This window comes from Girardinichthys multiradiatus, chromosome 12 (genome assembly GCF_021462225.1).
Source record: "Girardinichthys multiradiatus isolate DD_20200921_A chromosome 12, DD_fGirMul_XY1, whole genome shotgun sequence".
Classification (NCBI taxonomy): domain Eukaryota; kingdom Metazoa; phylum Chordata; class Actinopteri; order Cyprinodontiformes; family Goodeidae; genus Girardinichthys; species Girardinichthys multiradiatus.
In genome coordinates, this window is record NC_061805.1 from 44,462,134 (window position 1) to 44,477,942 (window position 15,809).

At 36.5% G+C, this 15,809-nt stretch overlaps 1 protein-coding gene across 3 annotated transcripts in view; it reads right to left on the reverse strand.

The window, feature by feature from the left end:
* Positions 1-15,809, reverse strand: part of ksr2 (kinase suppressor of ras 2) — a 212,795-nt gene that overhangs the window by 179,697 nt on the left and 17,289 nt on the right. For all 3 annotated transcript variants that reach the window (XM_047382133.1, XM_047382134.1, XM_047382132.1), the window contains exons 2-3: positions 5,010-5,150; positions 3,719-3,869 (exon numbers count right to left, since the gene is read on the reverse strand). In XM_047382133.1, the coding sequence (XP_047238089.1) occupies positions 3,719-3,869; positions 5,010-5,150 (292 nt within the window). The remainder of the gene's footprint in view (positions 1-3,718; positions 3,870-5,009; positions 5,151-15,809) is intronic.

Here is a 15,809-nt window from a genome sequence, read left to right on the forward strand (position 1 = left end):
TGCAGCAAAGATCGCCATTAGAAATATGCTGGTGCAATAAAAAATGATTAATTTAATTTTAGGCTTCACTTGCATCAGGACATCTCCAAGTTGTAATTACAGTTCCCTTTGTTCTACTTAAATTAGACCAAAAAAGTTTGCTCACATGTATTTTTTTTTTTGCTCTTCTAATCTGAAAATACCCCTTAAAACGTGACTATTTCGGTTTAGAGTGGATAATAAAGGAGCTAAATAAAAAATCTCAGCATGAGTTGAGATCAGAACAGACAACTCGAAGTCAGCAGGAAAGACCAGAGCCATTCCACTGACATCAGAGTGTTTCGGTCACAAAGAGTCCGGACTTACAACAAACTATTCAATACATTATCATCCCTGCTACAAGAAAAGCTTCTTCGGAGGAAAGAAAACTGGAATGATGCGTGGGCTCACTTGCAACTCAACTTTAAGATGAGCTTTTGTTTTTATTTTTCATTCTCAGCGTAGTGAGCTTGATATTTGTAAAAAAATACCTTTTTAAATCCAAGTTTAAGAGAGAGCATTGCCATCATAACTTTTTTTCTCCGATATCACAGCACACTGTTCATATTTCTGCACCCTCCATTTCTGCTACCTGTATGACCCCTTCTCTTTTCCAATGGTTATAATCAGTCTGACAGAGAGAAGTATCCCAATCCTTGTGGTTTTTAGTATAACAATGACCATCAGTGGGACCCTTTGTGGGGTTCCTTGAGACGACATTGTTGTAAATAAGCGCCGTTTAACTAAATAATCTGAACTGAAATTATCTGTGTAGTTATGCTGCTATCGGCTTAGGCTGCTGGAGGATATAATGACCACTTTCACCCTCTTTGCTACATTCTCACACTACTCTCCAATTTTGCATTATTTGCTGTTATTTCAGCTTTTAACTTTGTTCTCTCTCTTTTCTCTTCCTAGAAGCTACACCTGGCCTGACTCTGTGTCTACCTGTGACACCTTTCTGGAGAGGGGAATCGTCCGAGCTTCTGCTGGCAACAACTTAATGCTCACCTTCTACCGATGATCCACATGGCCCTGTCTTTCTGTGTTTAACCCTTTCTCTCTCCTAGACATGGCGATTGACTGAGCTTTTACTGTAACTAATTATATGTGCTCTTTTTCAGACTCTAACCTTGAAAACTGGCTCAGAGTTTATCTGTTCATTCTTTCTAGGTGAAACAACTAAAGGAGCTACATCCATTAACATTTACTTTTCCTTCCCATAGAAAGTACTCCTGGATCAGTGCTTCTTTGTTCTCTTTGTGTCTCTGCTCTGTTCTCTCAAACCCCCAGTCGGTCGTGGCAGATGGCCGCTCACACTGAGCCTGGTTCTGCTGGAGGTTTCTTCCTGTTAAAAGGGAGTTTTTCCTCTCCACTGTCTCTACATGCTCATCCAGGAGGAGTGAATGCTGCAAGTCACTGACTCAATGCAATCTGCTGGGTTCCCTTAGATAGAAAAACTTTTTATCCAATTTGAATAAAAAGCTAACTCCGACTGCACTGTTCAATTGTTAGGATTAATAGGAATGTATGTACCTGACTTTGTGAAGTGCCTTGAGACAACATGTGTTGTGAATTGGCGCTATATAAATAAAACTGAATTGAACTGAATTGAATTGAATTGCAGTGGGCAGGGAAATGACACCTATTGTTGGGAGGATTTATGCTTATTTAGTTTCTATCAAACATTTTAACAATTTTTAAACTCTGAATCTGAACCATCTCTACTCTTGATGTTTTGCAACCTGGAAGCCATTGGGATGAGGTTTATCTGTTGACTAAAGTGGGTTCTGTACTGGTTGAAGAAATTCAAAGAGATTTTTTGAGGGAAAGTCAGTATACTTGACTCACTGTTTATGTACACTGTTTCCTCTCTGATTTACAAATTTGCTTTTTAGAGGTGCAAAAAAAAGAGTAAATTTTTGTTTTTCAAACAACACTTATAATCTAATACATCCAGACATATGTTTGTTATAAATTGAACAAATATAGAGTTTACAGTAACCCAACAATAGGCAAATACTTCTAACTGAATTTTAAAATAGTGGTAGAGAAACATCATTTTCCACGTCATTCACCTTTTTCTTAGACATCATCAAAAGCTCTTTTAGAAAATGTGTTTGCTTCTGTTTCAGTCAAACTAAAGTGACAGAAAGTTGCATGGATGATGCATAAGCACGTCAGAAGACGTTTTAAATATTTTAGGATTCCAGCTGCGAAACAACAAGCACAGGCAGTATTGTTTCTCAGTGTATCTACAGTCATGTTAAACCTGCTTTAATAACATATTTTCTCTTTACAGTTTGGTTAATGGGGAGCTGAAGAAAAAAAAACAACATTTTAATATTTATTCAATCTGAAAGGACATCTGTTACAGAGAGAAGAGAAGAAAAGAGAAGAGAAGAGAAGAGAAGAGAAGAGAAGAGAAGAGAAGAGAAGAGAAGAGAAGAGAAGAGAAGAGAAGAGAAGAGAAGAGAAGAGAAGAGAAGAGAAGAGAAGAGAAGAGAAGAGAAGAGAAGAGGTTATTCAACCCAACAAGTCCAGTTTTCGCGATGCTCTACTGCCCCCTTCTCGTCAATATATGTTTTTGCAAGCCTCGTCTTTGTGACAAGCTATATGTGGTCTCTTAAAGCCATCTGGTGGGGAGCAAAGGTAAATACATCGTTGGCAAGTCATGGAAAAATCTATAAATCTGTGCCACTTAAGTAAAATATTTAAAAACCGTTCTTGACAATTTACAGTCTAAAGTTCAATTCAATTTTCAATTCAGTTTTATTTATATAGCGCCAATTCACAACACATGTTGTCTCAAGGCACTTCACAACAGTCAGGTACAAATATTCCAATTAATCCTAACAATTGAACAGTGCAGTCAAAGTTAGTTATTTATTCAGATTGGATAAAAACAAAATCTGCAACATAGACCTATACAACTGATATTTATATATATATATAGACAGATATATACCTATAGATTTATATATATATAAATCTTAAGACAAATGAAGGAATTGGTAAAGTATTTGTATTCTGGACTTCTGGCTGATAAGTAGGTTTTAAGTAGAGCTTCTAATAGCCAAATGAATACTCAAGATTAAGAAGGAAAACACAGTAGGACAATTATGGTACACTGCATTTTAACTCTAACAAGCCATGCCTTGGTCAAAAAGGCATTCACACTGTCATGACCTTGTGCCACACAAGCAAACCATCCACAAGCAAACCATCTTGCATTGTGCCTCCGCTGCCGAAGTTGGATGCCCTAAGATAGTCATTATACGTTTCTTAAAAGATCCTGAAGGCTACAGTGTAAAAAAGATAAGTGGTGAGACCAAAAAGTTTAAATATCAATGTTTTTGGCCCATGCTTTTAAACTTTTGATCAGCTGATAAATAAATTGAGGATGTAGTTTTATTTTATAATTTGCCTATTCTATTTCTTTTGCTCTACCTATGTTTTTCTTATATTTTGCAGCTCTACTTAAAACCTGGTTACAATCAAGCAGTGTGAAATGCCAATACTTCTAACTTTTTTCCGTCTAATGATTTGGACCAGGACTGCGTCAATGTAAAACTTTTTTCACTGTTCTCAGATGTATGTTTGAAATAGGGGGGGAGATAAAAGATTCACGTAACTGTTGCAAATAGGACGTTTTATATTCAGAGTCGTGTGTCTCTGTGTCAGCAGGGTCAACTCTTACCAAGTTGATGGGCCTTTCGGAGGCAGGAGAGGGACGCGTTAAGTCGGGCACATTCTTCTTCGTTGGCACCAAACTTCTGCAACAGCTCACACACCTGCTCCACACTCATCTCCAGCAGGCCTTCTAGAGTCACCTCACCTGCATTCATTTCCTGAAAAGCATGCACACAATAGATACACTGTACCATTGTTGTATAGCAAAATATGCAGAAATTAAGATAGCTACACCTTAACAAACCAAGGAGAAGATCTGTGCCAGAAACAGGCTATAAAGACATGACTTTTGTCTCTTTTGTGATCCAAACTTGAAAGGTTGGCTGATTCTTCCAAGAACATTAAAGAGCTTTGGGTTGTTCTTGTAACGTATGGTCTTACATACTGCATAGGAAGTGGGTGTCTGCCAGGGCTGGAGGTCCCTGTCCCTGTGCTAGCACACAAAAGGGTAACACCAACAACAAAACTAAAATTGGAAGATGTAATAAATATTAGGAAGTGTGTTTTATTATTATTTTTATTAAAGTTTTGCAACTTGGCAACTATTAGGCAGATAATTAGTTTGGAATTACTCTGAATGTTACCTTATTCATGTCATCATGACCTGACAAACTAGAAATAAAGCTTTATTATTTTTGTAGGATTTTCTTAATATTTGCTTATTTGCAATTTTCAGCAATGTTTTCTAGGTTCAAAATTATCAAATGATCGTATGTCAGATTAGTACAATAAAAAAAATCCTCATTCTAAAATTATTCATACCGCCATGAGATTTAGTAATCTTTTAATTTAACCAACATGTTTTATGTGACTGGAAGTAATATAAACGTTTTTGAGCGGCCCAGACAGAGTCCCAACTTGACTATGATAAAGAATCTGTGGAGGGAGCTAAAGATTACAGTGATGGCAAAATGTTTTAGCTTCAAAAGCCCAAGATATAAGAGTATATACCACATAACTTTAAGGCAGTTTTGTATACCTGCTTAATTAACCATTATATATGAAAAATAAAATAAAAATCAGAAAAAAATGCCCTGGAAAAACATAGACCTTTGAATCTAATACGTTCTTACATGACTCAATGGCTTACACAGTAGGTTAGAACATTTTATTGCATAAGGAATGTACAAATTGCAGAAAAATGATAAGGTATATATCAAAATGATTTATATGAATATAAACATCTTGTAGGTACACAGCATTTTCTTTAATTGTCCCACTAACTGTGTATGTGTGGTTTTTTATTGATCTCTTTATCAGAAATATCAAAAATGAAATTAAAAAGAGCCAATGATTACCTCTGCGACCTCTTTTCTTAAGTTAACAATGCGAAACCAATGGTCGAGGCGAGGGAAGTCTTCTAGCTCTGCACTGCGCTCCTCTAAGGCCACTTTGCACTTACATGACAGCTGGCGGCTGAAGTACTTCACCAACTTCCCCTGAAAAGGAGAGGAACAAATGGAGTATAAACGAAAATTCAGCATGGAAGACTCACCACCCCGTCTCGTCCAATCACTCCTCACTGGTCCTCACTCCTCCTCGGCCAATCATCTCCCAGGGCATCACTTTTAAAGACCTTCTGGAAGACACCGCTCTTCTGCTGAGCTTCGACCCTCCTCCATCCCTTCACCATAGGCTCCCAACTCCTTCCATACCAAGGCCTACGCCACCACCAGGATCGGATCCCGGGGGGGAAGACGTACCTAATCATAATCCTAAGATGTTTATTCAAACCCACTTCATCCTCAGCGTTTATGTCTTCCTCAGGGGTCCGAGCGCCTAAGAAATAATTGTTCATTAATAAACTCTTTAACCGTAATCTTATTGTTTCTCCATTATGTGAGACTTTCCAGGTTGAAATATGGTTAGAAAAGGTATCCTGAATCCATTCCAATTCAATTTATTAATAAAACACATTTAAAAGCAACAAATGGTTGACCAAAGTGTTGTACATTAAGAGAATAAATAAAAATGGTAAACAATACAACACAACAACTCAAACAATCAAGGCGTGTGGTAATAATGGCCTGAGGGATCTTTTCAAAATTCTGCTTAAAGAAATTTGATATAATTTAGGTATTCCAACAAAGGCTGAACAGAGTGAGCATCATGTTTGTTCAAAGGAATGTAGACTTGACAATCATCTGCATAGCAACTAAATGAAATTCCAAATTTCCTCGAGATGGAACCCAAGGGCAGCAGATACAGAGAGAAAATAAGGAGTCCTAGAATAAATCCCTGAGTCACCCAACAGCCAAAATACACTCTAGATGACACAAACTAATTTATACTGACACAAAAAGTTCTGTACGTCAGGAAAGACCAAAACCACTCCAAGGCTGCACCTTTAAAACCAACAAAGTGCTCTCGACAAGAAATTCAAATGCCATCACCCACTGTGTTAAAGGCAGTAATGTCTAAAAGCACAAGGACAACATAATTACAAGCACCAGTAGCTGAAACATATATGATTAAACACCTTTAAAAGTGTAGACTCTGTGGTTGTAAGCTTTTTAAACCAGACTGAAACACCTCAGGAACACCATTTTTTTGTCTAAAAATAATAGCTTTCTCCAGTATTTTGGAAAGGAATGGGAGTGTGGAGATTGGTCTGAAATTTCAAAACATTTACAGTTTTTTTTTTTATTAAAGATTGTACCACACCATGCTTTAACGCCTCAGGGACCACACTTGAGGCAATAAAGCTATTAACAACTGCCAGGACAGAAGGTCCAAAGGTATGATCACTAGGGGAACCAAAAGGTTTCATCTGATTGATAAGCTTCCTTAGAACTCTGAGAGACTTAGGATCAAACTTGGCAAAGGCAGCAAAGCAAGAGGCTGAAAGGGAGGTGAAGTGAGTGATCTGGTTGAGGAAACCTTTTCAACAAAGAAATGGAGAAAATTCTCACCGTTTTCAAATGATGCTTCCAAGCCGACTTATTAGGGTACGTTAAGGATAAAGATTACAGAGCTGCGCAATGGGATGTAATGTTTTCCAAAAAAAAAAATTTGTTTTAACATTTTTACAGTGGTTTGATAAATATACCAATATTGGTTAGTCTTATCCACATTTTCATCAAAAACTGATTTATTGGCCAAGTGTGCACACAAACAAAGAATTTGACTTCAGTTCCACTTTGGATGATAGTGGGGATGATATGTTGAGAGCATGAGCAGTGTTAGTTTTAAATGTTAACATTAAGGCCAGAAAGATGAGTTTTGGTATCATCTGATCAGAGTGCTTTCTTCCACGTTTGCCCGAAACATGGCAAAATGCAGCAGCAACCTTTTTTCAGTAATGGATTTCTTCTTGCCACCCAAAAAGGCGATATCTATGGAGTTCACAACAAACAGTTGTCCTGTCAAGAAATTCTCCCACCAACAAATCTCTGAGGCCTTCACAGAACAGCTGTATTTACATTGAGATTTAATTCCACACAGTACCATTCCCAAGTAGAAATTGGATGAATAAAAATACATGCCACACTAGATAGATTTTGGTACATACTGTATGTCAAGACTTCTTCAGCTGTTTAATCTGGTATTTATTCTAGACTTACAAAAAAAAAAAATACTAATGCAAATATATAAGAACAGTAAGTTATAAATTGCTTATAAAAACAATATAAATCAACAGTAACAAAGTTTATATTGTGATTTTACAAATAATTATTTAATTCCTGACTGATGTCTGTAACTTCTAATGCAAAATTTATTAACAAAAACAGTTTTCAAGTTGGATTTAATTTCAACAATGCATAAATCTAACCGTCACAAGCACAGGCTTCAGTGTGTGCTACCGGTGTAACAGTTCCCCCTTGTGGTGGCAGATTGAAATGGCAATCTGTCTCAATAGAACCTTTCCACATTATTTGATTTTTAATACAGTATATTTTATGCTTTCTAGAAACTTTCTTCACTGACTTTTGGTATAAGAATTGCTGTTATTACTCTATACATTATTTTGTGGTGTTTTCTCCTAAGAAGTCACATGTACACACACATGGCAAGCACTAACTACCATTTCTTTTTTCAATACAGGAGATGGTACCAAAGGTCATGTTTAAGCTAGTGAGAGCAAAAAAAATAAATAAAAAAGTGAAGCCAAATTTGCTCTCAATTTTTACATGCAAAAAAAAGCTAACTGCTGCAGGAGGCCAAAAAAGCAGCTGAATTTGAACTTCAGTTCCATTTGAGCTCAGAACAACTCCTACTTGGACAAACAAATAAACACCCACTATTATGTTGGAAATTTAACTTTAAAAGTCAAGCTCTCTTACCAACCCCGAACTCAAAGTCTAGCATGCCCAGGGGCACAGTGACTTATGGCAGGAGGAAGCTGGAATCAAACCCACAACCTTCTGATTGCAAGACAACTACTCTTCCTACAGCTGTATTGTGCCGAAAGAGCAGTTTTGTTATTTGAAATGGTTGAAACGACATGCTGAAAAATGACAATAAAGATCTTTACAGCATTCACACAACTATCATCATTAGACCACAAAATCAGTTTCAAAATGATTTTTGCTGCATGATTATGAGCATAATTCAATGATATGAAAAGTCACTTGAAAAAGTTTCATTCACCCAAAACGAAATACTGTAATCATAATTTAATAGCAGAAAATTTCACAAAATACAAATTTGTATTTATACTGAATTATATATTTTTTTAGGGTTCTGTGAAAAGTCATTAAAGTTGCTCCTTTTCCTTCCTGACATTACAGATTTATATGGTCATGTAATTATTGTGAGCGTCTCACAGCTAAATTCTGTCTACAGGTAAAGGTGAACCCTCACAATTTGCTACTCCAGGTGCTGTACACAATATGCCCACAAGGAAGCACAAGAATATAAAAAAATATATGCTGTCAAAAAGTATTAGCATGTATAAGTACTCATTAAAGGTTACATATGTACAGTTTAAGTGAATGAAGGTTAAATAAAATACAAAATACTTAATTTAGCGTAACCGAAACTGTCACCTGGTGGTGGCAGAAGAGAAAACATCTTACAAAACTAATTTCCAGATGGCGACAAAAACGTCAGAAACGTCAGACGGCCACACCTGACCAAAACATCTTCATGGTAGGAAATATTTAAATATTTTATGCATAATAGTTATGCATAATAGTGTTCAATGTTATGCAAAACAGTGTTCAATTATGCATGCCCTATTATGCATTACAATAGTGTTGTTATGCATAATAGTGTTTAATGTTTAGTATGGCATTGAAATTTGCTAAAATTTTCAAACAGTAAATCTCCACTATGCTCCTTGGTGAAAAAGTACCAATTATAATTTAATGTTTGCAAAAGTGTAAAAGATTACAAAGTAACATTGCATGTTAGATCAATAACGTTTATTTTATTGTTCTCATTATATAATTTCCAGATCTCATTTCTCTGTTAGGCACATTGAAATTTATATTGGTGACAAATATTGGGGATAACTCAGAGGTAGAGGACTTATCTGACTTGGATGACCCTTTGGAGGATGCTGATCAAACATCCCCCACCACAGGACCCATGCAACAGTGAGGAGGAGAACATATGGAATGAGGACCCCACGACTGGCCAGTGGGGTCGTGGCTGTAAAAGTCTCTGTGGTACAACTTCCGGTGTTGGTATTGTTTAGCTTTTTTCAAATCAATTCAGTTTATGTATATAGCGCCAATTCACAACACATATCGTCTCAAGGCACTTCACCAAAAAAATAAAAATTCAGTCGAATCAAACAGATTCCAAGTCAGGTACATACATTCCGATTGATCCTAGTTATAAAACAAGGCAGGTTTTATATAAACATGCAATAACACTGGAATTGTAAATACCGCTTTTTCCAAATAACCTGATTCGCTCTGCTGTATTTGTGTTGCAAAGGACTGGTTTACAGCACCTCTCTACAAGTTATTGTTCAGACTGAGCTTTGACATTTTATACATTCCCATGATGTTTTAGCCATCAGACTCCACAGAAGGTGGAGTAAAAGCAAGTAACTTTTTATATTTACTCTGGTGATCTTTGATGCGTATTAAAACTTGTTTGATGATCAGTGTAACAAAGCAGCAAAAACAGAAGAAATCTGTAAGGGAGCAAATAGTTAGTCTTGACCCTGTATGTAATTCTTTGTGCTGGTCAAAAAAATAAAATGCTTTTAAGTTTTTAATTCTAATGTTACAGTCCTCTATTAATACACCAAACTACTTCTGACTGAATGGCACAGTATAAGCTTCTAAGTACTGCTGAACCAGGACATATTAATATCTTTGTTACTACGGAGTTTTTGGTCTGATTGAAGATAATGGTGAGGACCCACAGGGGTGACGTGATGCTTGAGATCTAGATGATGCGTGTGGATGGCCCAGTTCCAAAAGCACACCTACAAAATGACTGCTAGAAAATAGACATTGCTGGCCCACATCAGTGTATACCAAAGTAGAAACCAGTGGAGGAGGGACCAGCAAGTCACCTCTGAATGCAGAAAACCCTCCAGTAAAAGCTGCCCACGGCTGGTAACATTCTGCCTGATAAGGCAGCTGTTCAGTCCACACCTACAGAGAGACACAAATTTATCAAAAAACCCTTACTGTATCTATCACTCCTATCATACAGGAAAATTCCCTGGCAAAATCTGCTTAAAATGTATGGTACTGATTTTCTAAATAGATCCAAAAATATCTGAGTGATAAAATATATCTCATTCTGTTACCTCTTTTTTTTTTTTTTTAGATTTATATACAAGTACATATATTTACAGGTTGTAACGCTGTCCTTTTTTCATCTACTACAGTCTATGGTTGTGTTTCTTCTCTGTTGTTTTTATTTATGATTATATTTTTTAATTCAGCTTAAATAAGTGTGGTTTTATGCATTCTTGACCAGGTGTCTCTTGAAAACGAGATTTTTAATCTCAACCAGATCTACCAGGTAAACTAAAAAGCTATAAAAAATAACTCGACAAACAAACAACATAAATGTCAGTAAAAAGGTTTTATCCATAAATGATTCATTTTGTGTGCATTTTAGTGATAAAATGGATCTGACTAATTAATATCATCTTACACTGAAAATTTCAAAAAAATCCCAACTTTGATTTGAGTTACATTTATTTAATAAACCGTAAATTAAATATTATGTTAAGAGATAACTTTCTTTTACAAAATTACTTGTAACAATGTATTTAAAATAAATGTATCTGAAGCATTTTTGTACTTCTGGCTTTGAGCCTCCCTTTATTTTATGCTCCACTCTTCGACAGAAGGTTTATAAATGCCACTATTAACTTCGATCCTAACCATAGAAAAACATATTTGGGAATTTTCTGAATTTTGTTTCCTGTAAATACCAGTTTCAGCAATTAATATATTCTTTTCTGGCCTTTTTTTTTCTTAAGGAAGAAAATGCAAAAAAATATTTTTTCAGATCTCAGTTATGCAAATCAGCTTTTTCAGAGGAGGGTGGGGGTATTATAATAATAATAATCATCTTTATTGGTCATTGCACATGTACATTACAATGAGATTTGTCCTCTGCATTTAACCCATCCCTTATAGGGAGCAGTGGGCTGCCATTGTGCGGCTCTTTGCCAAAGAGTCTTGCTCAGGGAGCCAGAGTGGCAATCTGTGGGATACAAACCTGGCCCCTTGTGTCCCCTCCGGAACGCAAACCTCCTGTTCTAACCACTTAGCCTGTGAGATATAAAATGTCAACGTAAAAGAAAAAAAATTTGAAACATGATTCCAACGGCAATAGATTATAAAGAAACACATTTTGAATGTTAGTAGTTCAAAAAATGCCAAAACAGAACAGATTTGCTATCATTCAACTGCTGGCTGTCTAGGTGGTGTCCTGAAAACGACGTGGGCTACATTGATAATTGGCGAACATTTTGAGTGAAACCTGGTCTTACCCTGGAGAGACGGCATCCATCCCACTTTGGAAGGAGCAGTTCCTTTTTCTAGGAATCTGGCTGAATTTATTAGCTCTCCAAAACTCTGAGAACCCCGGGTCCAGACCAGGGGGAAGAGTCGTAGTTTAACACACCTCTCTGCAGCTTCTGTTCTGTTACCCACCTATTATCCTATACAGACATTATCTTGTCCATTGTCAAAATCAAATAGATTTAAAACTAATGTAAAAGAGGCAAACCGTGAAAGTCTCACAAAAATAAACATAGATAAAATAAAACATAAATAAAATTAAAAAACATTAAATGTGGCTTATTGAACATAAAATCTCTTTCTTCAAAGACTTTGTTAGTTGATAACCTGATTTGTGTCAATCAGATTGATTTATTTTATCTCACAGAAACCTGACTGCAGTAAGATTATGTTAGTATAAATAAGTCAACTGCATCTAATTATTTAATACTGGACCAGAAGGAGGAGTAGCAACCATCTTTCAGTGCGATTTATTAATTAGTCCCAGACCATTAAATAGCTACAACTCTTTTGAATATTTAACCCTTAGTTTTTCTCATCCAAATTGCAAAGCAATGAAACCACTTCTGTTTGTTATCTTGAAACATCCACCAGGCCCTTATTCTCAATTTTTAGATCAGTTCTCAGACTTCTTATCTGATTTAGTGTTAAATACAGATAATTCAATTAAATTCAGTTTATTGATATAACACCTTTTCTCAAGGCACTTTACAAAGTCAATTCAAATTGATCCCACAGATCCGAGTCATGTACACATTCCAACTGATCCTAGTTATCAAACAATGCAGTCAAATTATTCAAACTAGTCAAATAGTTTTCTATCTAAGGAAACCCCCCAGATTGGATAGAGTCACTGACTTGCAGCATTCACTCCTCCTGGATGAGCATGTAGCAGCAGTGGACAGCTGCTTGCATTGTGTCGTTGTCTTGGCAGCAATGCCTTATGTTAAGCATGCATGTGGTGACAGTGCATAGGAAAACTTTCCTTTAACAGGAAGAAACCTCAAGCAGAACCAGCCTCAGTGTGAGCGGCCATCTGCTACAACCGAATGGGTGTTTGAGATAACAGAGCATACACATAAAAGAACACAGAGGCACTGATCCAGAAGTACATTCTATGTGAACGAAAAGTTAAACATTACATCTAGTAGTAGCTCCTTCAGTTGCTTCATCTATGAGAGAAAAACAGTTTAGCAGCTAGACTCTGAGCCAGCTTTCAAGTCTAAAATATGAAAGAGACCAAATACAATTAGTCACAGCAAAAGCACAGCCATTAGCTTTGTCTAGGAGACAGAATGGGTTAAACACTGAAACACAGGGCAAAGTGGATCATCTGTAGAAGGAGAATATTAAGTTGTTGGCAGCAGTAGGTCAGCCAGTGCCCTCATCCAGGTAGGTGTCATAGCTAAACAATGAGCTAGGCCAAGTGTAGCTTATAGGAAGGAAAGAAAACAGAGAGAGAACATGAAGTTAAAAGCTGAAATAACAGCAAATAATGCAAAATTGGACAGTAGTAAGAGAGTGTAGCAGAGTGAAGGAAAGTGGCCATTATGTCTTCCGGCAGCCTGAACCTTTAGCAGCATAACTGCAGAGATGGCTCTGGATAACCTAGGCTATTCTAACCATAAGCCTTATCAAAAAGGAAAGTTTTAAGCCTAGTATTAAAAGTAGACAGAATGTCTGCCTCACGGACTAAAACTGGAAGCTGGTTCCACAGGAGGGGAGCCTGATAAGTTCATTATATTGGAGGATTTTAACATTCATGTTGACACTGAAAGTGTTAGCCTAAATATATGTAGCTTTTAATGCTATCTTAGACTCATTTGGCTTTTCTCGAAACATTAGCAAACCTACCCACTTTTGTCTTCATACTCTGGACCTTGTGCTGACATATGGCATTGAGTGTAAATAAATTACTTTCTAATAATAAGTAGAATAATTTTCTCATAACCCTGTCCTGTCTACCCATTTTTAAATAACCATTCAGTTTAATTCTACTGAGATCTCCACACCTGAAAGAAAATGTCGTCACAGTAGATCATTATCAGACATTGCTGTTCCATTTTTAATTTCCTCAATAGCACAGAAAAAAACTGTGAAGGGCATCAATTTCAAATGTCAATAAAAAAGAGACTTCACCAAGCTGGAACAGCTTATTTCTCATCATTAATAGAAGATAATAAGAATAATCTTACGTTTCTCTTCAGTACAATTAGCAAACTTAAACAGTCATAGCTCTCTTAAACCATCCATTCTCTTAGCTGTCAGCAGTAATGACTTTATAGGATTCTTTATAAATAAAATTGATTCTATTAAAAATAAAATCATTGGCATACTCTGGAAGATGATTACTTCATCCCGAGTGAGACAGCATTGGAAGTAACTGTAGAATCTGATCTGTGTTTTGACTGTTTTAACTGTTTTGACCTAGTTTAGCTTTATGAGTTATCACAAAGATTAGCTTCATCTAAACCTTCAACTTCTATATTAGACCCAATCCCAACCAAATTATTTAAGGAAGTGTTCCCTTTGATAACCAGCCCCATTGGAACTAAAAGAGGCATTGAAAACTATAAGAGACAGAGCATTTTCTTGTGTGGCTCCAAAACTCTGGAACTCCCTTCCTCTGACTCTGAGATCAGCAGACTCAGTGGTTTCCAATAAAGGGCAGCTAAAAACCTTTTTTTATAAATTGCTTTTGTTTAACTTGATCTTACGTACTTTGTTTTGTTTTACCTTACCTTTACCCTAAAAATTATAATGTAATAATGTTTCGCATTATACAATAAGCGATCACAAACCAGTCTTTGTGTTCATCCTTTTCAATATAAATTTATTTACTGACCTGTAATGGATCCTTAACATTTAAATCTTTTAAACTCTGTTTAATAAATGCGAAACCTTTGGTCATTTAGTCGCGTATTCAGCTTCGTTGCCAAGGCAGGAACACCAAGACACGTTAACAGCTTTTTTCAATCCTTGTGGGGGACTCTCTGCTCTCTACCTCACGTCACATGTCTTATCACAATTCAAGTGTAGTTTCCACTGCCTCTGTGTTCAGCTGTGACACCTTCCTAGAGGAGGAGATCGGGTGAGCTACTACTGCCAACAACTTCATGTTCTTCTTCTACAGATGATACACTTGGCCGTGTCACGTTCCTAGACATAGCTATTGTCTGAGCATTTACTGTGACTTACTGTATGTGCTCTTTTATACTCGAGACTTGAAAACTGGCTCAGTTACCTAATTAGCTGTTTTTATCTCCTAGATGAAGCAACTGCAGAATCTACCACTGCCTTTAACATTTTACTTTTCTTTGACATAGAAAGTACTCCTAGATTAGTGCTGCTGTGTTTTTTATGTGTATGCTCTGTTCTCTCAAACCCCGAGTCAGTCGTGGCCCTGAGCCTGGTTCTGCTGGAAGTTTCTTCCTGTTAAATGGGAGTTTTCCTTTCCACTGTCACTATATGCATGCTCAGTATGAGGGATTGCTGGAAAGTCAATGACACATTGCAAGCGACTGTCAACCATTGCTACATACTCATCCAGGAGAAGTAAATGCTGCAGGTCACTGACTTGATTCAATCTGCTGGGTTTCCTTAGATAACAAAACTTTTTAACCAATTTTAATAATAAACTGAATTTGACTGCACTGTTTGATAACTAGGAACAATATATGTACTTGACTTGGAATCTGTAAGTTGATTAGGGGGCTCTATCCTTTACATCTCCCTTCAATATAGGAAAGATCAGAGAATGTAGAATGTAATCAAATTAGGTCAGATGTGTGTTGTTCAATAATAAAATTAAAAAAGATTTAAAAAAAATGATTAAACACCTGGAAACTGTAGCAAACAAGGCCGGATGTGGACTAAAGTTTATGTTAGCACCATAATAATTAGGGAACTACTGCATAGAGTTGCATCCTTGTGTAACCAAATATTCAAAACAACACTTTATTTTATGGCTTTTATAAAAAATCTTTACCATAGTTGCCAACAATTGTGGAGAGCATTGCAGGTCATCTGCAGATGCCTCTCTTTTTGTGCTCGCATGTTAAACTTAGCAAAGGCATCTGCACATTGGTTTTGTCATTTACATTAAATGTTGTGTGCAATGCAAATAATCACCAAACTTAGTATATAGGTACA